This window comes from Lithobates pipiens, unplaced genomic scaffold (assembly GCF_037356315.1).
Source record: "Lithobates pipiens isolate NorthernLeopardFrog02 unplaced genomic scaffold, aLitPip1_a1.2 Scaffold_3, whole genome shotgun sequence".
In the NCBI taxonomy this organism is placed as follows: domain Eukaryota; kingdom Metazoa; phylum Chordata; class Amphibia; order Anura; family Ranidae; genus Lithobates; species Lithobates pipiens.
The window spans coordinates 158,720,731-158,746,723 of record NW_027507790.1 but is presented as its reverse complement, the minus strand read 5'-3'; the positions used below and the strand labels follow the sequence as shown (position 1 = coordinate 158,746,723).

General features: G+C 43.1%; 1 protein-coding gene across 1 annotated transcript in view; it reads right to left on the bottom strand.

Annotated features, from left to right (window-relative positions):
* Positions 1-11,352: 11,352 nt before the first annotated feature.
* Positions 11,353-25,993, bottom strand: part of CCNH (cyclin H) — a 60,696-nt gene continuing 46,055 nt past the window's right edge. The window contains exons 5-9 of the mRNA XM_077462432.1: positions 24,517-24,680; positions 20,309-20,379; positions 16,557-16,668; positions 14,167-14,227; positions 11,353-11,521 (exon numbers count right to left, since the gene is read on the bottom strand). Coding sequence (XP_077318558.1) covers positions 11,483-11,521; positions 14,167-14,227; positions 16,557-16,668; positions 20,309-20,379; positions 24,517-24,680 — 447 coding nt within the window. The 3' untranslated portion in view covers positions 11,353-11,482. The remainder of the gene's footprint in view (positions 11,522-14,166; positions 14,228-16,556; positions 16,669-20,308; positions 20,380-24,516; positions 24,681-25,993) is intronic.

Genomic DNA, 25,993 nt, shown 5'->3' with positions numbered 1-25,993 from the left:
GTTTTTAGTCATACTTTAGCTCTGTGTGATACTGTGTGTAAGATCCTTTTTCACGGTTTCCTCTTTGTGGCATTTTGTTCAGTGCTGAAGACATGGTTTTCAGAAAGTATTCTACTATTTTCATGTGAACTTAAACTTTGCCCATGGAGGGTAAATCACCCAACTAATGTCTGCTCCAACAGCAGCCTGTATTCGCTTTCCTGCTATTCTGTTCAGTATGGAGCTACAGTGCATCTGGAAAGTATTCACAGCACTTCACTTTTCCACATTTTGTTATGTTACAGCCTTATTCCAAAATGGATTAAATTCATTATCTTCCTCAAAATTCTACAAACAATACCCCATAATGACAATGTAAAAGAAGTTTGTTTGAAATCTTTGCAAATTTATTAAAAATAAAAAATGAAAAAAAATCACATGTACATAAGTATTCACAGCCTTTGCCATAACACTCGCAATTGAGCTCAGGTGCCTCCTGCTTCCACTGGTCATCCTTGAGATGTTTCTACAACTTGCTTGAAATCTACCTGTGGTAAATTTAGTTGAAAGGACAATTTTGGAAAGGCACATACCTGTCTATATAAGGTTCCACAGTTAATGCACATGAGAGCATTTACCAAGTCATGACGTTAAAGGAATTGTTTGTAAACCGCCAAGACAGGATTTTATCGAGGCCCAAATCTAAGGAATGGTACAGAAACATTTCTGCAGCATTGAAAGTCCCAATGTGCACAGTGGCCTCCATCATTTATAAATGGAAGAAGTTTGTAACCACCAGGATCCTAGAGCGGGCCATTCAGCCAAATTGAGAGAGAGAGAGAAGGGCCTTAGGGAGGTGACCAAAAACCCGATGGTCACTCTGACAAAGCTCCAGAATTTCTCTGGAGAGGAGAACTTTCTATAAGAACAACCATTTCTGCAGCACTCCACCAATTAGACTTGTATGGTAGAGTGGCCAGACAAGCCATTCCTCAGTAAAAGGCACAATTTTGCCAAAAGGCACCTGAAGAACTGTGACCATGAGAAACAAAATTCTCTGGTCTGACAAAACAAAGTTTGAACTCTTTTGCCTGAATGGCTAGCATATGGTCTGGAGGAAAGCAGGCACCGCTCATCACCTGGCCAATACCATCCCTACAGTGAAGCATGGTGGTGGCAGGATCATGCTATGGGGAGGCTTTTCAGTGGCAGGAACTGGGAGACTAGTCGGGATCGAGGGAAAGACGAATGCAGCAATGTACAGAGACATCCTTGATGAAAACCTGCTCCAGAGTGCAAAGGTTCATTTTCCAACAGGACAACGAACCTAAGCACACAGCTAAGATAACAAAAGACTTGATAACCTGATGGAGCTTGAGTGGTCCTGAAAATTAGAATGAGAGAAACTGCCCATATGTGATGAGCCAGATGCTGCTGTTCATGGCTAGGGAGCCTACCTCCGGATGTGGAAAGCACATATATCCAGGTGTGAGTCGCCGGGCATTCATCCTTGTTCTTGGTGGCTCAGATTCTGGCCTCCCTTCACTGGGGGGGGGGGGTTGAGAAGGAATGGGCCTTGAGTACCATCCAGGTGCCAGCCTTGGTGGTCTTCTTCGGCGTCCCCTGGTCTCGCACTCCCTGGTGCATATCTTTATTCAAGGGGTTTGACGTCTGGTTCCACCATTGTGGTCTCTTCTACAGCTGTAGGATCTGAACTTGGTGATTTTGTTCTACAGAAGCATCTCTCAATATATTCGGGAGATTCCACTGCTTACTCTGTCTTGGAAGGTGGCCTCTTAGTGGCTATCGCCTCTGCTTGCAGGGTGTCGGAAATGGTGGCATTATCTTGTCGTACACATTACCCAGCGTTACACAAGGTTAAGGTGGTTCTTCACTCTTTCCCATCGTTCCTTCCTCGGATTTCCCTTCGAATAAAGACATTGAGTTGCCTTCCTTGTGTCCCTGGTCAACAGATCCTAAGGAATTTGCCTTATCTGCCCTGGATGTGGTTTGGGGGATTTGGATTTTTGGAGGTCAGACTCACTGATCATGGACAGGCCAAAAAAGGGGCTGTCTGCTTCTGTGACCATTTCTGGATGGATCAGACAGATGATGACACTGACCTATTCTGTCAGGGATCAGGTTCCTCCTTTCCCTGTTATGGCGCTTAGTGCTCTTGGGCCTTCTGTCATCAGGAATCCATTGCGCAAGTTTGCAAGGCGGCCAGTTGGGCATCGGTGTACCCTTTCACAAAGTTCTACGATGTGGATGTGTTGGCATCTGCGGATGCATCTTTTGGCCGCAAGGTTTTGCAGGCTGCTCTTTAGAGGGTCTATTCCTTCTTGAAGGGGTATTGTTCAGGTTGGGCTCCTGTTACCTGGTTGGCTCGTGTGTTAGCCTTAGGATTTTTCATTGTCCCATCCCTCATGGTTGGCACTGCTTTGGGATGTCCCTATGGTTCTGAATAATGAAGCGCTGTGTCTGTCAATGAGCGAAAAAGAAAATGGGATTTTTGACTTACCGTAAAATCCATTTCTCTGAGTCCATTGACAGACACTGCACCCACGCCTCTAAGGATTTTTAATACTTCTGACACTGCTCGTTACTAAACTGAAGGCCTAGAGCAGAGAGGGGGGTGTATACCACCTAGGACTGCCCATAGGCGTAGCCAAGTCTTTTTTTTTTCTGCCTAGTGTCCTACTCCTGTGGGTGGCAGTATAACCCGATGGTTCTGAATAATGGAGCGCTGTGTGTCAATGAACTGAATGGATTTTACAGTAAGTAAAAAAAAAAATCAATTTTTTTTTCAGATGTCCTTCTGTTAATCTGCGTTTACAGCTGTGCTAAAATGCACTGGTCCTACGTAATTTTCTAGCAAAAAAAAAAAATGCTTTAAAGTGGAACGCCACTCATTTATGTGTTTAGCTGCTGACTTGACACACTCACCTGTCCCACAATCCGGTGCTATGCCTCCTTAAGGGTCGGGCAATCTTTTGGGACCTGTGATGTGTCCCTTAAGATTACAGGGATGGGGGAGTGGAGCACTTCCACTCAGATCGCCTGTCAAAACTAGGTACCAGCTTTCTTCCCCCGAAATCCAGGCAATTGCAACCGGGTCACCTGCAGACTGCGCAGTGCCCATGGACATCCTGACGGCGATCCTCAATTCGTTCGTTGCCAAGGTGGAGACGGTGCGTGGGAAGAAAGGTCCGTTGGGACAGTGAGGATGAGTCCCTGTCCCTGTCCGGGCCCGGGCGCGACAAAGCACTTGTTGCAGTACTTATCACAGCTGTGTGTGATACCCTGAAGATCCCTCTGCTGATGTACCGGTCCCTTTTGGGTCCCGCAAGCCAGCACGTTCCCAAGGTGTTCCCGTATCTGAATTATATAAAAAAGTTAATTTACAATGAATGGGGTCGCCTGCAACTGACCTTTTCGGTCCCCAAATACATGGCGGTGCGTTAGCCTTTTGAGGAGAGCCTTCTCAAAAAATGGTCAGCTCCTCCGGTCGTGGACCCTCAGTATCCAGGATAAATAAAGTAACCACGATCCCGGTTGAGGGGACTCCTGCATTCAAGGATCCCACAGACAGGAAGGCCGAGGCAGTGGCTTGTTCCTCGTTTACGGTGGTGGGGTCAGCCGTGCGACCAGTACTGGCATCCGCACTTGTGTCACAGACACTGACTGAGTGGGTACAACTTACACCATGAATTGGGAGAGCAACAGGCTTCCCCTGTCTGCGTGGAACTAGCAGACCAACTAGTGCAAGGCCTTAAATAAGTCTCTGACGCGGCCCTGGATACTCTCCCTCTGCTATCCAGGGCTTCAGTGTCAGCTGTGCTGCTGAGGCGCCTAATTTGGCTAAAATCCTTTTTTGGATAAAAAGCCTTGACGGATCTACCCTTCCTTGGCGATCGGCTCTTTGGAGCCTCATTAGATGACATTATTAAAAATGCCACTGGTGGTAAGAGTACTTTACTCCCACAGGCCAGGAAGGCTAAGGAGCCACGCCATAGGCAAGGGCCCTCTTCCCCAGCCCGACAGGACATCCACGGACGGTCAAAAACGTCCCTGGAACCACAAGCCTGTGAATAAAAGCGCTACCGCATGAAGATTTGCCCCCACCCGAGACATGGGCCTTTGGGAGTTTACAGCCCGGTGGTCCTCCCAGTTAGCCGACCAATGGGTCTGCGATCTGATTTCCACAGGCTACAAGATAGAGTTTCTCTCTTGGCCGCAAAACAGATTCTTCCCCTCCAGCATACCCGTATCCCCGGGAGGCCCTCTTGGGGGTGTTAAATGATTTGTTGAATCGCAGGGTGATTGTACCGGTTCCGGAATCGGAACGCTTCCAGGGATTCTACTCAAATCTGTTTGTGGTTCCCAAGAAGGAAGGGGTACCTCTGATCTTGGACCTAAAGGCCCTCAATCACTCTGTAAAAGTGCAGAGGTTCAGAATGGAATCAGTTCACTCAGTAGTTGCTGCACTCCATCAAGGGGACTCCCTGGCATCCTTTGACATCCACGATGCGTACCTGCACATACCCATATGCCTCCGGCATCAAAAGTTTCTGTGGTTTGCAGTCGGGGAAGCCCGCTACCAGTTTGTGGCTTCCCTGTGGTCCCTGTGGTCTGGCTTCAGCCCCCCCCCCCCAGTTCTGGAGTTGGCTCCAGTTTTGGCATTGCTACGGCAACATGGGATCGCAATCGTGGGATACATAGACTATCTCCTCCTGAGGGCATCTTCCGCCTCAGAATTAGAGGAGGATGCGGCGATCACCATGCAGACCCTGCAAGAATTTGGGTGGCTGTTGAACCTAAAGAAGTCGGTGCTTGTGCCGACCCAGCGTCTGGAGTACCTAGGCTTGCTGCTGGACTCCAGGGAAGCGAGAGAGTGTTTTCCCTTCAGACAAGCAGCAGACTCTGAGATCCGCTGTAAAACTGCTGATGATCCGCAAGTGGTCGTCGCTCCTCTTTTGCATGCGAGTATTGGGACTCATGGTAGCCTCACTCCTTCCTCTGAAATGGACGGTGATCACAACGGATGCCGGTCTATCCGGATGGGGTGGAGTTATGGAGGTTCAGTCGGCTCAGGGCCTCTGGTCGATGGAACAATCCAAGTTGGCGATCAATCTGCTCGAATTGAGAGCAATCAGGCTGTGCCTCTCCACATGGTCGATGAGACTGCAAGGGTGTCCGATCAGGATTCAGTCAGACAATGCCACGGCCGTAGCATACGTCAATCACCAAAGGGGGAAAAGAAGCTCAACCGCTACACGGGAGGTCGCTCACATACTTCGGTGTGCAGAGCGACATGTACCAGCCCTGTCGGCCATTTACATCCCGGGAGTGGAGAACTGGCAGGCGGACTATTTGAGTCGACAGATGCTGGACCCAGGACAATGGGCATTCCATCTGGAGACATTCAGGTTGCTGTGCCTGAGGTGGGGCACACCAGACGTGAATCTGCTGGCCTCCTCTATCAATCAATAGGTGCCAAGATTCGTGTCCAGGACAAGAGATCCGTGGGCAGACGTGCTGGTGGCTCCGTCTGATCAGTACCAGATGATCTACACCTTTCCTCCACTGAAACTGTTACCACGTCTGATTCGCAGAGTGGAAGCCAAGGGGATCCCAGTAATACTGGTTGCCCCAGATTGGCCTCAGTGTCCTTGGTACGCAGACCTGGTGAGTCTGGTGGCAGACGCTCCCTGGCAACTGCCGTTGCGAGAGGACCTTCTGTCTCAGGTCCGATTCTTCATCCTGCTTTACCATCGCTGGCTTTAATGGCATGGCTATTGAGAGCCTGGTGTTGAGGAACCAGGGTCTGTTGGGATCTGTGATCCCAACTATGTCAAGAGCACGGAAAGCTTCTTCTCAGAAGATATACCATCGTACCTGGAAGGCCTACATCTCCGTGTGTTAGGAGAAAGGATGGCATAGTTTCATAGTAAGGTTGAATAAAGACACCAGTCCATCCAGTTCAACCTGAGTGAGTGTCTACAATTGCCCCTATCCCTGTACATAGCACACTCACATTGGTCCCTACCCTCAAGGAGCCCACAAGCCAAGGTCCCCATTCATATACTAGGGCCAATTTTGGACAGAAGCCAATTAACCTACCTGCATGTCTTTGGAGTGTGGGAGGAAACCGGAGTACCCGGAGGAAACCCACGCAGGCACAGGGAGAACATGCAAACTCAAGGCAGGTAGTGTTGTGGTTGGGATTCGAATCAGCGACCCTTTTTACTTCTAGGTGAGAGTGCTAACCACTACACCACCCTCACCACTGTGCTGCATCCGCGCTCCTTTTCCATATCCAGGTCCTGCTGTTTCTTCCGCAAGGACTAGACCAGAAATTGGCATTAAGCACCATTAAAGGGCAAATTTCAGCCTTAGATGTCTTTTTTCAGCAACCCCTGGCATCTCACTCCTTAGTGAGTACCTTCATTCATGGGGTACGACATGTAGTCCCTCCGGTGCGTCCACCGTTCCCCACTTGGGATCTGAACCTGGTGTTGTCGGCGCTTCAAAAACCGCCATTTAATAACATCAGGGATATTCCCGTTGACTCTTTCCCAGAAAGTGGTCTTCCTAGTGGTCATCACAGCGGCCAGGAGGGTTTCGGAGCTGGCGGCCTTGTCTTGCAAGTCCCCCATCTCGTTATCCACAAGGATAAGGTGGTATTGTGTCCGCAACCGTCTTTTCTACTGAAAGTGGTCTCGGCTTTTCATATCAATGAGGATATTGTATTGCCATCTCTGTGTCCTAAGCTGAAGCACCTAAGGAGGTGCCCCTTCACACTCTGGATGCGGTTCGGGCTCTTAAGGTGTATTTGTCTGCCACGGCTCCCTTCCGGAAGTCAGAATCACTGTTTGTGTCGGTGACTGGTCCAAAGAAGGGCATGGCGGTCTCATCGGCCACCATTTCCAGGTGGATCAGACAGATTGTAGTACAAGCCTACGTCTTGAAGGGGCAGGTGCCCCCCTTTCCGACCACGGCCCACTCCACAAGGGCAAGCGATACATCTTGGTCCTTCCGACACCAAGCGTCTGCTGCTCAGGTGTGTAAAGCGGCAACCTGGTCATCTGTCCACACGTTTACCAAGTTCCACAAGGTAAACGTCAGTGCATCGGCTGATGCCTGTTTTGGCCACAAAGTTTTGCAGGCGGCTGTGTAGTTGCAATTGAATATGCAATATATGTTTTCTGTTTTTCCTGGTTTTTCGTAAAAAAAAAAAAAAAATCACAGTACTGTTATGTTAATGCACTGTTGCATTACTTCCGCAATTTGGTGCGGTCTTGGGTGCTCACTCCTGTTGAGGATACCAGTTTTTTTGTGGTGGTTTTCCACGCACTGTTTTTTGTGGGTAAAGTATCACTAGTTGCCACTTGCCATGGTGGGTGAAGTTTTATGCCGTTTTCCCACCCCTCGTTTGGCACTGCTTGGGGACATCCCATTTGTTACAGAGTGGAGCTGTGTCGGTCGGTGAATAAGAGAAAATAGGATTTTATTTTTTGTACTCACCGTAAAGTCCTATTCTCTATAATTCACCGACCGACGCAGCACCCGCCCCTCCTTTTTATCTTTGCGTTATACTGCTTGTTGACGTACTGATGGCTGCATGGCAGGGTTGTAGCCCAAGGGACCGCCCCCCTGGGCGGAACTAAGAGTTCTGAGTGTTGTGTTACAACTATGCCTAGTATTCTCCTAGTGATAAGGCTAACAACCTATTTGTTACAGAGAGGAGCTTTGTCAGTCAGTGAATTACAGAGAAAAGGATTTTACGGTGAGTACAAAAAATCCTATTTTTTTTTTTTTTACTTAAGAAAGTGTATTTTTTTTTTCAAAAAAATAAATAAAAGTGTGCTTGTAAGACCGCTGCGCAAATACGGTGTGACAGAAAGTATTGCAACGACTGCCATTTTATTCTCTAGGGCAGTGATGGCGAACCTTTTTGAGCCCAAGTGCCCAAACTGCAAACCAAAATAAATGACTTATTTTTTTCAAAGTGCCATTACTGCAATTAAACCTGACTAACGAGGTTTTAGTTTAGAAAAAACTATTCGTACAGTCGTTTCACAATGACACTAATAATGATCCCCCCCCCCCTTTTTTTTTTTTAGATAGAGCAGTGCCGCTCTAAGAGTAGTAAGTTAGTTAAAAAAAGGCTTTATTCAGTTTATGGGCAGAGTATTGCATAGTATGGGCAGAGTACTGTAGAGTATTGCATAGTATGGGCAGAGTACTGTAGAGTATTGCATAGTATGGGCAGGGTATGGCATAGTATGGGCAGAGTATTGTCATAGTATGGGCAGGGTATTGCAGAGTATTGTATAGTATTGGCAGGGTACTGCAGAGTATTGCATAGTATTGGCAGAGTATGGGCAGGGTACTGCAGAGTATTGCATAGTATTGGCAGAGTATGGGCAGGGTACTGCAGAGTATGGGCAGGGTACTGCAGAGTATTGCATAGTATTGGCAGAGTATGGGCAGGGTACTGCAGAGTATTGCATAGTATTGGCAGAGTATGGGCAGGGTACTGCAGAGTATTGCATAGTATTGGCAGAGTATGGGCAGGGTACTGCAGAGTATTGCATAGTATTGGCAGGGTACTGCAGAGTATGGGCATAGCATTGCATCTCACTCCCTCTTCCCCTCTCCCCTCGCACTGTAGGGCGCGCGGGAGAAAGATTCTGGGAGGGCGTCCATGGACGCTCTACCAGAATAAGCCATCTTTTGACTGTGGCCCGGTCGGCAATTGGTTATAACACTCACATTTGAGTTGTTGAAATCAGTGCGGGGTCAGGCTCCAGTCGCTCCGGTGGTGTCCGTATGTCAGATTTCCCACGCAGGCACGTCAACAGGTGCGTCAGATGTTTGAGAACGGGGGGCGTGGCTTCAGCGTTCGGAGCATGCACCATGACCACTCGGACACGTCACCGCTATCCCAAGAGGACTGTGGGAAATGTAGTTCACGGGAGCGGACTAACGATGACAGTGTAATTGTCACGGCGTGCCCACAGAGACGGCTCAGCGTGCCGGAAGCGGCACGCGTGCCATGGGTTCGCCATCACTGCTCTAGGGTGTTAGAAAAAGTATAATGTTTGGGGGTTCTAAGTAATTTTCTAGCAAAAAAACCTTTTTAATGTACCCCAACCATGGGGTAAATATTTCATGGTTTGGCACAAACGTAATTAATATCATATTTTAAATTCCATATCTTGGAGTACAGGACACAGGCTGAGTATTCATAGACTGAGTTATATACCCCACTCCAGAGTCCTCAGAGTCAGATTATTCTAACCGAGACCAGAAGATTACCAAGGCATCCAATATCACCACTAAAAGGTGAGGGCAAGCCTTGGCACCCCAGATGTTTTGCAACTACAATTCCTATGATGCTCTACTACACTGCAGAGTGCATGAGCATCATGGTAAATTTTGTTCCAAAACATCTGGGGTGTCAAGGTTCGCAATCAATGTCCTAGACACAAACAGGTAGTTTGTTGCTGAATCTGGAGGCTAGGATGTCAATGTCAGAGGTTCTCCATTTTGAACATACCAGTTTAGAGATGTCTGGGTAAACGATCTCTTCCCCTTGATGCAGGCAGTGGCACCTCAGGTAATTGCTTTCCACTGCTCAGATGGACTGCAGAAATCACTGTACAGGTGTCTTTATGAGATTATCTGGTTTGCTTCCTTCGAGGTTGCACGACTCCTGGTGCCCCCCTTGACAGATGTTGACCACAGCTGTTGTATTGTCTGACTGCACCTTGGTTGCGTGTCCCTGCAGAAAGGAGAGTCCAGTGTTGGAGAGTCACTTATTGCTCGGAGTTTCAGAATGTTGATGGGGTGCTTGGCTTTCACCAGTGACTGTATTCCCTGGACTAAAAGGGACTGGAGCACTGCTCCCCAGCCTGAAAGACTGGCATGTGTTATTACTTTTCAATAATAATTATAATTAAAAAAAAATAAAAAAATAAAAAAAGACTTCCCTATTGTCAGCTGGGGCTGGAGATCCACCAAGTTAGGAAATTCCTTGCTTGGCTGGGCAGAGGTAAGTTGAAAGGAGGAGCATGCTTGTTTCAGGCAGATAAGATGGCGAGGTGTTGGAGAGGTCTGGAATAATTTAATAAAATAAAAGTGCCTAGAGATCTCATTGTGGAATGTCTTTTACCTCAATTCTCAAGCATAGGCTCTGAGAGGGAGAATTTTCTTCTTTGGAAGGAAAACTGCCTGAGATGTCTCCAGAACCAGACCAAAATATTCCAGGAATATCTGAATTTAAAAAGGTATTTATTGGGGACTTTTAGGATCAGAATAGTACAAACTGGTACTGTGAGCAGGTTTGGATAGAAACATTTTGAATGATCCTGGCACAACTATTCCGTGGAACAAGATATGCTTCAGGGCATTATCCAAATCGGACTGCCCTCAGGCAGTCTTTGGAAAGAGGAGGATGAAGAAAGAGGAGTCTTTTGGAATCTTCTGCTGCGGAAATAAAACATTTGCTTCCTGTGAAATTTTTTATGGATTGGTCAAGTGGCTGAGTTTTAGCACCATTCCAAAGCTAGCCTGTTTTTACAGTAATGGTATGGTGTTACCCTCACAGTGGATTATATATAGCAGGGATATGCAATTAGCGGACCTCCAGCTGTTGCAGAACTACAATTTCCATGAGGCATAGCAAGACTCTTAGAGCCACAAGCATGACGGCCAGAAGCATGATGGGACTTGTAGTTTAGCAACAGCTGGAAGTCCGCTAGTTGCATATCCCTGATATACAGAGTCCAGGCTTTGTCCATCATAGTGGGAATACCCCCCTACAGCTGACTACACACATTGCCAAGGTGAGCACCCATGCAGGATCCATTGCCCACAGCAACATTACAGGCCCCAAAGAGTAGGGTCTGGGTACAGTTCCCATAATTTTATTGCAATTGTACTGATCAGGATGCATCGTTTCAGTTTTCAGTATTAACTGACAGTGTACGGGAGACTGAAGAATCTGAAGATAAAATATTAACTAGTTAAACTAAAAATGATTACTCCGGAAGGCAAAGCGTTCATCACCTTAGGACACTATCAAAAAACAGAGTCCTCAGAGTAGGGTAGGGATATAGTGATGGCATCCAGGGGGAGTGTCCTTAAAAGTTTGCCAGTGTCCAATCACCGGAAAGCATGAGCCTATAACCCAGGGTATTTGAATAATCAGTCTGTTTCCTGTATGGCCAGATTAAAATGCTTTGTTTACAAACTCAGCTCATGCAATTGCCATGAGGATGGGGAAAGCTGTGTATACGGTATCTCTTTAGCCATCCACCAAATAATCTGTGATACTCAGTACAAAGAAAACAGGCCACACATTGGTCATTATAAACAAAATGTATTTAAAGCTGTATTTAACAATATAATACCTTTTACAAAAACATCAACAGTTTAACCTGAAATAAAAAAAAACACATTTGTTATGTACAAAACTGTGGTACATATCCAGCAACTATAAAGAATCCACCAAATCATCATCACTCCACTCCTCCTGAAAAAAAAAAAAAAAAAAGTGTGTTAGTGTGTACCCGGCGTTAGTCTTTAACCCCTTTCCACCTGAATTCTGTAGGTCAACAATAATCTGCACAATGCCCTGTGCGGAGTGCATGTTAATCTACTTAACACTGTGTTCTTCTGCCAGCTTGGGCTACAAGATTATTATATATCAATCAAGATGTTTAAGACACACGACCCTGATCTAGGGCAGGTAGTATGTAGGGCCTCTGTCACGGACACTGGCTGCAAGGACCCTTTTGTGTCCGCGTTCACCCTGTTTTTTTGGTATTGATATATTAATCTTTTTTTTTTGGTTACATTTTTGAGAGACTGTTTTCTTGAATGTTAATTCTGAACAATACACAATCCTTAAAAGAGCTAATCACATTGACCTCCGGAGACGGACTGTCTGGTCACCTAGGCTGCCTTAAGTGCTGGGTTAACTAACATGTTAATTGTGTAATTGTCTTAAGTTGTTACTATAGGGGAGGGGGGGAGTCTCCATGAGCAGCCCTACCTCGTTATCTACCCCCTTGTGTAAAATGTGTATAAAAGGCTGATTCTGTCCAATAAAGTTTTCAAGATTCTACAAGCTATGTTCGGCTAGACTTGTATTCAATGCAGCTATGAGAATATATCTCTCTGATAGTCAGATTGGAGGAAGCGGGATATACTAGCGGAAGCACTCAATCGGAGTGTGGGACCGGATCCGTCACAGCCTCTACCAACATTCAGGAGAAGACAAGAATCCAATTCCTCTACTTTCCGCCCTCTGTCACGCTGCTTGAGCAAAAAGCTATGATGTAATAAGGGACTGTGCGATTTGGAGGGTAATGTGATGGGGAGAACGCTCATTTGATTGGGTGGCTGATGTTAACAGGTTCATTCCCTGCATGAAGGTGGATAAGTGGTGAAACAATTTTTTCTATCTCCTTTTCAATTCTGCACTGTCCCAGCCACAAGCAACTGCAGCTGTCAGTTAAAACCTGTAAGGATGCACTCAGCTCTGCTTGGACGTGACCTGCATGGGTGCCCCTTCAACACACGGCTTTCTGACAGGGCACCCAGAGGTGAAGAGGAGGTAAGAGATTGCTCTTTGCATACCTGTTGCACAGTGCAACTAAGTATACCATCTCTTATTTTAACAAAAAAATGGGGGCTTTACAATTACTTTAAAAGGGTGACTTTGACAAGATGTGGGGGGTGGGGATCTCTCATGTGAAGTTAATCTAATCAAAGACAGTTGTGAGCATTGATTGTCCCAGGCTCAGGTTTCCTACTAATAAAGAATATTTGTTTTCTACATTTTAGATTGGGGTACTTGGAGTTTCTGCCCCCCTGTCAGAACACAGAAGCACTGCAGTGGAGGCCGCTTTACTAATATTGGATCGTTAGTGTAGAGACTACTCCGGAGCTTTCTATTATAGTGTGTACAAGGTTTAAAGTGGATGTAAACCCACTCTCCTTTCTAAACTACTGCAATATTGGTTATCTAGAAGGATATACATGCCTCCTGCATGTATACTTATCTGTCAAATGTCTCCCCTATGTCTGCTACGAGACCCAAAAAACTGCAGATTTTGTGGGTGGGTCTGTTTTCCAGGGCTCAGTGGGTGGAGTCGTGATGTCAGACTCCCCGCCCACCTCTACACTCCCCTTATCAACATGCATTTTCTCCTGTGTATTTCTTACACTGAACGTCTGCTATGTCTACTAACATCCAGTCAAAACCCAGAAAAGTCCCCACATGACTTCAGCATGCCAAATCATGTTGAAGTATGGAACAGCCAATCCTTGCAGAGCAGCAGAAGAAAGGAGTGGAAGGGAATTAAAAAATAATGCATGTCTCTTAGGCTAGTGCACAAGATATGTAAATCACCTGTCACTCACAGCAAGGGGGAGGATTTGACAAAGTTTTTCACCGTTTGTCAAGATTTATCTCACTGAACAATAAAAGAGGATTGCTCAGAGCTGGATTAACTCTTTGTGGCAAGACTGATGATATGATGGGGAATCTTATACTCTACATCAGTGATGGTGAACCTTGGCACCCCAGATGTTTTGGAACTACATTTCCCATGATGCTCAGCTATACTGTAGAGTGCATGAGCATCATGGGAAATGTAGTTCCAAAACATCTGGGGTGCCAAGGTTCTACATCATGACATAAAAAATAAAATAAAAATTGGGTTTACATCCACTTTAACAGAAGAGGATCGACAAAACACACGTTAAATCCTTATTCAGGGTGGAACATGTTCCATTTCCGACCTCCCCCCCCCCCCCCCCCCGAAAGCAGTTGGGGATCTTCTCTCTGCCTCTACTGTCACAATTATAAAACGGCATGGCTGCATAACTCATTTACAGAGTTCTGTGAATGAGTGAACTACAAGTACCTTTAGTGGTAGCCAAACACTGGTGAGCGCTCTCATAGTTCATTGATTCTTCCTGCAATTCAGTAACTGCCTGCCCATATCGGAGCTACAGGCAGACTGAGGATTCTGCAATTGCACCCATAATCTGCTGATCGCAGGTGAAATGATTTACTGATTTTTTTTTTCTTTTAAATAACAAAAATGCACATTCTTTAATAAACATTTAAATAACTCATAATTGTCAAAGTCTAAAATGTGTACAAACCTCTTCCATTCTGGGCTTTTTGGATATATAATCATCATCTTCATAACCCTTTCTCTTTTTTCTACAATAAGAAAGGAAAGCGTTTTAATGTTGTCAATAATGAATGATTAACTTTGGGGGCAAAAAGGTTTCCTACAACTTTCTCATTAGAAAGGAGGTGATGGGGTTAGTGCATATAGATTAACCATTCAATACCGGGCACTTTCACCCCCTTCCTGCCCAGGACAATTTTCAGCTTTAGCCACCAAAAGAAAGCTCTATTTGTGGGAAGAAAATTATAAAAAAAAATTTAGTTTGGGTACAGTGTTGCATGATCAAACTAAATTTTTATCATAATTTTCTTCCCACAAATAGAACTTTCTTTTGGTGGTATTTTATCACCTCTGGGGGGTTTTAATTTTTTGCAAAACTAAAAAAGACCAACATTTTTGAAAAAAAAAAAAAGTTTTTAGTTTCTGTCACAAAATTTTGTTTTCCCCATTCACTGACTGGCACTGATAAGTTAGCACTGATATGTAGAATTGATGGGCACCAATGAGCGACACTGATATGCAGCACTAATGGGCACTAACAGGTGGCTGGGATGGGCACTGGCAGAGTTATTGGGGCACTGCTGGGGACAGACTGGCACATCTGAGGGGGCTGTGCTGATAATAAATTTGCTGTAGGCCAGGTAGGAAGTGGTTAAACACTGCTTAGGCAGACCTAAGCCCTTGCTTGTGGCAAGACCCAACTTATAAAAAATGCAAATGTATATTATAGGGGTTAGTAACCTAAGGTAAATGTGCCATGATGGGCAAGTGAAGCCTGTATTAGTAGCACTTGTAAGATCAGTAGTAATAGGTCTACAAAGCTATTTGATATTTCTCGCAAAAAAAAAAACTGTAGTAAAGTGTGTTCAATGTTATTAGTCTGAAGTGTTGCGAGTTTATCAGACTAAGGATTCATGCACACTGGATGGTTTTATAGCTGCCGTTTTTTGGCTTCAGATGTTTTTTTCTGCACTCAAACTCCCCAGCATGTAATCCTATGTATCCATGCACACATAGGCAGTTATTAGCAGTTTTTGGCAGGGAAAAAACAAAAAACAGAACTAGTGGGCTTTAAGAGGAGTCTTTCAGCTGTAAAAACTCCAGCTCAAACTGATTTTTCACACCTAAAGATTTTCGGATGACCGATGGTCCATTTTTTGTTGCATGCTAGTCTCATATCAACAGTGAAGAGGTTACTCACAATGCGAAAATTCTGGTACGACAGAATACAACTTCATAAGTGACATAACGTGTTGAATAGTTTGGTATGTATTCTTTCATTTGAGCATGCGTAGTCTTGCCCTTACGATTTTTTTCATACGAAAACCATACTAATTATATAAAAAGCGGACATTGTGTTCACATCCGACAAAAATTTCATAGTCTGCACATTCAGCTTTTGGTCTGACGAAAAACCTGAATCGGCTGTCAAAACACCGTACTAACAATTCAAAAACCATCAGCTCATTTATTGGACAAAATTTTACTTTTGATTTTCATATCGTGTTTTAAGGGGCTTAAATCGGACTCATAACAGACAATTCAGAAGTGTGTGAGCAGCTGAAATGAACACCTACATGGCTTTAGAAATCACGGAGCCCTGTACAGCTTACCTGAGGGCTCTCCATCCTTGCATCCCCCGCAGTATGCAGTGGCAGGGCAGTCAGTAACTAGTACAGTGGAGGAGAAAAAGTATTTGATCCCTTGCTGATTTTGTACGTTTGCCCACTGACAAAGAAATGATCAGGTAGGCTTATTTTAACAGTAAGACAAAATAAACATATCCAGAAAAGGATTTAAGACAAAATAGCAAACATATCCAGAGAAGGATTTAAGATCCAGAATGAGTCTGGCCTCCCCTTCGTCTGAGAACCATAAAGAGGCTCAAGTAGAACCCCTGAAACCCCTCTTCCTCAGAGAGCTTGTAAAAGAAGGATATAACCTCCTGTACCCAGGAGGTAGAGAACTCTTCAAACCAGATACTATGAATACTACCCAAATCGACCAAATACCTACCTGATTTCATGGTGACGAGATGTGCATGGTCCAGAGTTTACTCTTTTCTGGGCTGCTGGAGTGGGAGGGTCCCCCTTCAGGTGACCATACTGCTGCCTAGGCTGTGTTCTCACAGGGTCCTAAAGACTTCAGCACCAGTGTGATGATATCAAGATGAGTGGCAGCAACAAGATTAGTTAGTGAAGGGACCACTAGTTTATCCCAAAAAAGACCCTGCTGCAAACTCCAGTGAGAAAAAAAAAAAAAAGTTTGCTTTCATGGTGGGGGGTCATTTTGGCCGTTGAAAGGTTTTAAACAATATGACACCTGGCAAATTTATGTACAGATACTTTTGCTACTTACAGGTTAACCAAAGAAGAAACTTCACCACTGTAGCACTTCTCCAGTTTCTTCTCTATTAAAGAGACATCTTCAGGTCTAGCAAACTCATATTTTGATACCAGTATCTTTAGACCTATGTAATAAATTGTGAAAAACCTACCATTAAAGTGCAAGTAACTAATAATAGAGAAAACATTTATTGGGGGTATACAGTGCATCCAGAAAGTATTCACAGCGCTTCACTTTTTCCACACGTGTTATGTTACATAATTTTCATAAATTCCAAAATTGATTAAATTCATTATTTACCTCAAAATTCTACAAACACTACCCCATGACGACAGTGTGTGTGTGTGTGTAATTATATATATATATATATATATATATATTTATTTATTATGGAGCTCGAGAGGTGTGTCAAGCTTGTAGCATCATACTCAAAAAGACTTGAGGCTGTAAGTGCTTTCACAAAGTATTTAGCCAAGTCTGTGAATACTTATGTACATGTGATTTTTTTTTAAATACATTTTCAAAGTTTTTAAACAAACTTTTTACGTTATCATCATGGGGTATTTGTAGAATTTTGAGGGAAAAAAATGAATTTAATCCATTTTGGAATAACGTAATATAACAAAATATGGAAAAGTGAAGCACTGTGAATACTTTCCGGATTAACAGTATACAAATCCTAACAAACTACAATGGTTCCACTGCTCAAAATCATTTATCCAGGAGGTGCACACCAGGATCACAAGATCCACAGTCCATGCATACTCATAGAAATAGGTCCTGGAGTTCAACTGTGATTCTGGGAAGATCACATTCATTGATAAAACCATTACAGAAAGAAAACAATGTTTTAGGCTAAATTTGCCTAAAACCCAAAAATGAATAAATAAATAACGAAGGCAGAAGTAGCCCATAACAATGTGCTTCCTGTCTGTGATATGATATTATGAATCTGAAGTGAATACAGTAATTAGGGAGCAAGGACATACATTCCACATTAATAATTATGCTACCATAATCAGTGTGTGCTGTAAATTGCCTCCAGCATTGCTCCAGTTTCTTCTTGCCATTTTGCTGAAACCCAAAGCAGTAAATCATAAAGCGGAACTAAACCCATTCAACAGTTTAAAAACCAGCTACATCCCTGGAATGCTGGGATTGCCAACATATTTGCTTGTACCCTCAACCAAACTGTCAAACCATGACATGGCTAGTGTTATAATTGATCACATGATCACGTGCAGTGCCATGGCAGTTGCAGATCAAACAGAAGCAGCTTCCTTGGCTATAAAGGATAGGAGGGTTTAATTCTGCTTTAAGGCTGTTAGCAGAATGGTACAAATTCAGTAGTGCCTAAAATGGGAGCAACTGAGCATGTGCAGAGCTGGGTGATACAATGTATTACTGGATTTTAAAACAGTACAGGTGCCTATTTTTAATGTTTTACATAACTACAGTGGGGAAAACAATGAGTTAATACCTTGCAGATTTTGTAAGTTTGCCCACTTACAAAGAAATGAAGGGCCTATCATTTTTATCATAGGTGTATTTTAAATGAGAGACACAGAATATCAACCACAAATCCAGAAAAAAAAACATGATACAAAATGTTATAAATTGAGTTGCAGTTCAGTGAGTAAATTAAGTATTTGATCCCCAAGCAAAACTTTTGACAAGCACAGAGGTAAGATGTTTCTTGTAACTGGTGACCAGGTTTGCAAACATCTCAAGCGGGATTTTGGTCCACTCTTTACAGATCTTCTCTAAATCATTAAGGTTTCTTGGCTGTCGCAAGGCAACTCAAAGCTACCTCCATAAATTTTCTACAAGACTGAGCCCACTTTGGGCCACTTTGACATGCGATTTGACATGTCAAATCGCCGGCAACGGCCCCATCCGAAATCAGTGCAATCCGGCATAGATTTCCAAAAGTAGTTCATGCATTACTTTTGGCGACTTCAGGGGCGATTTCAATAGACATCTGTGAAGGTACCCGCACAGATGTCTCTAAAATCGTTCCCGAAGTTGGACCGACATGCGGGTTTGAAATCGTGCTAGCTCAGCTGAACTCGTATAATTTCAAACCTGCATCAGTGTAAACCTAGGCTAAGGTCTGGAGACTGGCTAGGTCACACCATGACCTTAATGTGCTTCCACTTGAGCCACTCATTTGTTGCCTTGGCAGTGTGTTTTGGGTCATTGTCATGCTGGAAGACCCATCTTCAGTGTTCTGGCTGAGGGAAGAAGGTTCTGATCCAATATTTTACAATACATGGCCCCGTCTATATTGGCCCCTCAATGTGGCAAAGAGCCGGCCTGTACCTTTAGCAAAGAAACAGCCCTAATCCACCTCCGTGCATGACTGTAGGGTTGATGTTCTTAGGGTCATGGTCATCATTTTTCTTGCTCCAAACACGCTGAGTTGAGTTAATGCCAAAGAGCTCACTTTTGGTCTCACCTGACTACAGTAAAGTGGCAATGAGGGTCAGCTTATGTGGCCATAGTTATGTGTGTAGAAAGGCTAATTTAGAATTTCAGCTAGAAGTATTTTTCTACATCTCATGTTCAGCACACTTGTGACAGGCTGCAGTTATACACTGAATTCATTCACTTATTCTCCTCTCCCATCACAAACACCTGTCACGCTCTTCTTCCTGAGCAATAGCTTGCTTGCCGATTAGTGAGAGACAGATAAGGAAACCGCAAAGAGCAAACTGAAATTTTGCATAAGGTTTAAAGTATATGCTTTGCTGAATTTGTCTTGTATACAAAAAGTTCAAAGATTGACTGTTAAAAGGTTAATGCAATGTAGAACGGAAATATACCACCTGTTCGCTTGTGACGCAATTATATTGAAAATTATATGTACTCTGTAAGCTGTAATTGATACACTTGATTTTTCTGACGAGAGTCTGTCAGGTGCATAATCTGGCCAGAATGGAAAAAAATCCTGGTATCCCTTAATAAAGAGTCCCGTGTCCGACAAAGTAATTTGTCCACAAAATCACTTTCCTCCATTCAACCTTCACCATCATGGGCAAGACCAAAGAGCTGTCAAAAGATGCTGTCTGAAGTTTGCCAATGAACATTTAAATAATTCAGAGAGGGATTGGGAGAAAGTGCTGTTGATGTGGACGGTGAAATATCGGTAAATTACTTTGTTGGACACAGGACTAAGGGATACGCGATTCTGTGGACAGGTGTCTTTTATACACATAACAAGTTGTCGTTAGGATCACCTTCTTAAATTGACAGGACTAATCTGCATACCATATAACAGTCAGTTCTGAGCCAGAATTGTTGTTGGTTGGTAGGGCATCAAGTACTTGCTTTACTCACTGAACTGCAACTCAATTTATAACATTAGTATCATGTGTTTTTTCTGGATATTTGGCTGATATTCTGTCTAAATCATATAAAATACACCTATGATAAAAATTATAGACCCTTAATTTCTTTGTAGGTGGACAAACTTACAAAATCTACAGGAGATCAAATAAATATTTTCCCCACTGTATACTTTCAAAAGGAGCCAACCTGAAGTGATATAGCAAGACTTCATTTAGCTTAAGCGAAACTTTAGTCAGTAAATTGAGTTGAAATGGGTGCCAACAACCCCGAAACCATGAGCACACAGACTTTCAGTGTTTAACTTCTAGAAGACTGAACTGATTCTACGATAATGAACAGAACATTGCTTGACAAGTATGAAAGAACTGCAAAAAAACAAGATCCAAGTATCCCAAAGACAAAAAGGAACATACGTTTCATCCCATCCAGTAGATGAGCCATGGTTTCCCGGCTGTCTTTTAGAGAAAGGCACTCCAATAAATAACTGAAATACAGAAATATATTACCTTTAATAACGTGGCATTCTGAACATCATCATCTCCTAAGAAGTTATTTTTACAGATAAAACGACATTGATTAGAAAGATAATTCAATCAAGCATTCTTTGTAAACTTGACCAAAAAAGAAAAATAGAATCGTGCTAAACCTGTAAGTTTAAAGTGAATATGAATGAACCACAAACTAATAAAACACACCGATTGTGGAATAATCAAAAATTCGTCTTGAATAAAAAGCAAATATACAAGTGCAATATGCGTTGTTTTCTAAAACCATCAATCTCAAAAACACAAAACAAAATGAAAAAAAGTATAAAAAGTATAACTAGCACGATTCTATTTTTCTTTTTATTCCATTCACTGTATCGGTGTAAGCCCTTGTACACATGGTCGGACATTCCAACAACAACAAAATCTGTCGGATTTTGTCCGAAACTGGTGTTTCATACACACGGTCAGACAAAGTTGTCCGAAAATCCGATCGTTCGTAACGTGATGACATTATTTAGTTACGGAGGGTCTACGTTCAGGCTAGTAGCCAATAGCTTTGGTCTGGGAATTTGATCTGAGCATGCGTGGCACTTTGTCCGATCGGAATTCTCTACAAACGATCAGACAAAGTCCGATCGGATCATGTTGTCGGAAAATTTTTATATCCAGCTCTCAAACTTTGTTGGTCGGACATTGCGACGGAAAAAGTCAGAGGAACACACGGTCGGATTATCCGACAACATGGTCCGATTGGACATTTTCCGTCGGAATGTCTGACCGTGTGTACAAGAGCTTAGAGGAGAAATGCTGCTTCCACTATTTCGTATAGAAAAGATACCTTTTTTTTGTTTTAGGTGCACCTTTTTTTAGGTGCATTTATAAATCTTAGTGCAGTTTCTTTTCTGTTTTTTACAAATGTAAACTTGACCACATAACATAATCCTAATGCAATTTTAGAACAACCCATTCTGCCAAAGAAAACAAAAACATGGTGTGAAATATTCCTACACTTCCAGATACCTGTGGAAGATTTAAAAAAAAATTAGGAACTGTGTGTGGCAGCTTCTCCTAATCATCGGAGCATAGTTAAGCAGGTCAAAGCCATAAAACTCCCCTCAACCTTAATGCAACAGGATCCTCTCCTATTTTATGTCAATATAAATAATCAGGCCAGCATTCTTCACAACATATAGAAGTATTAGCTCAAAATTTATCTGGGGAGGCCGTCAGCCTAGAATAACTGTTTAACTCTACCCAAACACTTAGGGGGTATTGGTCCTCCAGACATCTCTAATTATTATAAGGCAGTACACCTGACTAGAATGCTAGACTGGAACCTACACGCATCCACAAAAGATTGGGTGGGTCTGGAGCACTCCTTCTCAAAACTGCAACACTACCATGGATACTAGAGCGACATATCCCCTTAGAAATTAATATACATCTGCTGATTAGGCCCACCGTGCAATGTTATAATAAAATCTGTCAACAATGCCCGCTGTCAACCATACCAGGCCCAATGTCACCGATAGAGCTGAACCCCGATTTCCCTCCTGGAATGTCTGATGACTTCTTCACAAAACACTGGAAGGATAGCAGGGTTCTAGCTCATATATTCTATGAGCAAAATAAAATTATCTCCACTACCCGCTTCAAGATGGGAGAAACCCCAGATCCCATCCTGGACATACCTACCATTTACACACTTTCTAGGTACGTTAGACAGGAAAGCCTCCTGTTCCAGACAACAGACACCGTTCGAACATCTCTGCCTTCAAAAATCATCCCAAACTCACCTGATATCCACCACTCATTCTCTCCTGTTTGCAGACTACCCCTCCCAAACAACATTCACACCTGTGAAAAATGGGAGAGGGAGCTTTCCATATCCATCACCCCAGAAGCATGGGAGAAAATCTACTTTCACATCCATAAATGGTCTCTCCACGTATACACACAGGAAAATGGTTACAAAATACAATCCCGCTGGTAACGAATGCCAACATTACTACACAAATATCCTGGCGGATTTCTGGAGATGTAACGCGTAACAGGGCACCCTCATCCCCATTTGGTGGGAATGCCCACAAATCCAAACATTTTGGGAAAAAGTGCATCAGATAACCTCTCCAGTCACCTCCTACAATCTGGAATGGTCTCCAGCACAATACCTCTTACACCACACAAAGCTAACACACCCCACATATCAATCATTAGCTATGCACATGATAAACCCTGCAAAACTGTGCATACGTAGACACTGGAAAACCCAAACAATCCCATCAGTCAAGGAATGGTTCAGTAGAATCAACAAAATAACAGAACTTGAAGAACGAATCCACATATTGCGAGATACCCCACACAAATTCAATAATAAATGGTCCTACTGAAAACATTTAATGACTACAGCTGAGTATTCCTCCTTAAATTCACCTACCTGATCTGATCTATACAACTTCAGAATGACACTGATTGTCTGGATCAGACAGTCAGATAACACCCCTCCTGGCAGAGTTAGACATCCTATCAAATGAGAGGATCTTAGGCCACAAGGACACAGCGACACCAAGACTAACAGAAGCAGGATGGAAGCCTCAACACAACAGACTACTCCAGTTGTAACACCTTAGTTACAGGAAACATTAAAATGAAATCAGCATAAACGCCAGAGGACATTAACAGTGTTAAGATTCATTTCATATATGAAGTGATGTATTGTATTCTACCTATGCTCTGTACGAGAATCCTTGTTAGGCCCCTTTCACACATGCGGACATTATGTCCGTATTTCATCCATCCGTTTGTGGATGAAATACGGACATACATGCATTCCTATGGGATAGCGGGTGCAGACACCCGCTATCGTCCGCCTCCGCAATTGTCCGATTCTGCAGACGGAGGAAAATCCTATTTTTCTATCCGTCTGCAGAGCGGATCGGATGAACACGGACAGACGGTCCATGCTCATCCGATCCCCCATAGAGAATAATGGAGAGCTGACAGGGCGGTCCCTGCAGTGTGCCAGGATCGCTCTGTTATCCGCCAGCTCAGCGGGGACAACAGAGCAATCCCCGCTGAGCAAGCAGATCATCACGGGGCGGATCATTACTGATCCGTCCCGTGTGAAAGGGGCCTTACTGTGTTTGCTGGTTAATTAAATAAAGATTTTCTTTGAAAAAAATAAAAATAAATAATCAGCATAAACGGACACAGACAAAATTAGCTTTTTTGGTGTCCTGCCATCTCGATGTCCGTTTTTGGGGAGACTTGTGATGAGAATTTAGCCTAGTACACACGGGTCGAATGTCAAAAGTTTTCCCCTTCCTGGTTGGTCTCTCACAGCCAATGGCTGAGAGCACTGGCTGTTCTGATGGGAAGGCTGTCTTTCCTGTCAGAACACAATAGTACTGCAGGGAAGATCAATGTACTAAATGTCAGATACTTAGTACAGTGGCTCCTTCTGAGCTGTCAGCTTGTTTTTTGTTCAACCCACTGGGTTGGATGAAAAAAATAAAATAAAATAGAAGTGTGTACGAGAGGCCTAATGTAAAGCTTACCCCATGACTTCCATACTTTATGCAGCTCAGGTATTTTGGCTTTAAACCCGTTTTTAGGTCAGAGACTTGAAAGTAGAACTAAAAAGGCAAATCTTTTTTTTTTCTTTTACATTCTGGATAGAGCAAGGGAGGGTTATAACCCTGGTCAGGTTTTTTCACTTCATGTCCCATAGCCAGTACAGGATGTGAAAGGAAATCCCTGCAAGTTAAGGGAATCCCATGCCTGCCCCCCCCCCCCCCCCCCCCCGGTCACCAGAACTAGTGTCCCAATTGGAGGTTTTACCCTTTTCCCCTCTATTACTTTTGTATAGCGAACACAAAATTTGGGATTTTATTTTACTTTCACATTTGATGAGAATGGTAAACAAGACAAATAGAGAGGGTGAAACTAATGGAGTCACGGACAGCAATAAAAACCCAATAGGTGCACGTCCAAGCCTGAGGTCCAACTGGGCAGCCGGCAACTAGATTTTACAGAAAGAACATGACTAGTCTTACAAAGATTTATTTTACAATCCCAAGCCGTGCTGTATTTTATAAAATGTCATTACACTGTGTCCATTTGTGACAACATACCTTTCCATATTTAGACCTGCTCTGCAAGCACTAGATAAGACAGCAGTAAGAGCAATAATGGATGGTGTAAACAGCAAGCAAGCATCAGTCAGAGCAACTCGATTCAAGAAGTCATCAGCCGTTTTCCTCAACATTTCGGGATTATCTAGCAAAGGATATCGCGTCTAAAAGGAAAAGTATATCTTGTTTGTATTATACATTCAACAAGTGTAACGACTAGAATGTCTTTATATTTCATTGATCACAGCTGCCAAGTATAACATTTTGATTTGTTGGTTGGGTTTATTTTGCTACAAATTTTATAAGTCTTTCCCTCAATGTACTTCACACTGCAGCATAAAATTCTGCTTTCAAGTAGCATTGTTTCAACAAACAGAATCACGGGACCCCTTTGAAAACATATCCCTCATAGACAGTTCATATTTGTATACAAGTAATTAAGCAAATGTCTATACCAACAATATATCACAGGACACTACAAAATGTAACCACTTGACTCCCAGGCCTTTTCTGGCACTTGTAACAATGTAACATGTAATCAGTATTTTTTGCTTGAAAATTTCTTAGAATCCCCGCTTTTTTTTTTTTTTTTTTTTAAAGCAGAGGCCCTAGAGAATTAAATAGTGGGTGCTGCAATTTTTTATGTCACACAGAATTTGTGCAGCCATTTTTTTTTTATTTTAAATGCAAAAAACACACAATACAGAACCTAATTTCTGGTAAAAGATAATGTTATGCTGAGTAAATAGACACCTAACATGTCACACTGTAAAACGGTCACCTGTGCAAGGGTGACAAATGTAAATTTTACTATCTATAGGTAACACTTTAAAAAGGGGGAACCCAAATGTTTAGAGTTGTCACCAGAACAGAAAGTGAGGAATTTTTTTTATAAGATAAGATTTTTTTTTTTTATAAGATTTTTATAACGGCCTACCTGTAAAATCCTTTTCTTGGAGTACATCATGGGACACAGAGCCACAGTAATAACTATGGGTTGTATGGCACCTTCAGGTGATGGACACTGGCACACCCTAAACAGGAAGTTCTATTCCCCATATAACCCCTCCCCTTACCGGGAGTACCTCCGTTTTGTATAAAAGCACTGGTGGAGTGCGTTTTGACCTAAAAAGGTGGAACTTTCTTCTTCAAGCCATAAGATTGAATAAATTAGCTGCTGAATCCATTTGGCAATAGTGGATTTTGATGCTGCCGTTCTTTCCTAGGACCTTCAGGCAACATGAACAAGAAATCTGTTTTTTCTAATCTGATCAGTCGCCTTCAAAACAGATCTTGACTGCTCTCACTACATCCAAAGAGTGTAGTGACTTTTTCCTTAGAATAGCTTTCTGGAAAAAATGAAGGTAAAACAATATCCTGGTTTAGGTAAAAACTCAATACCACCTTTGGCAGAAAGCTAGGACGAGGATTCAGTACTACTCCATCCTTATGAACAATTAAATATGGCTCTTTATGA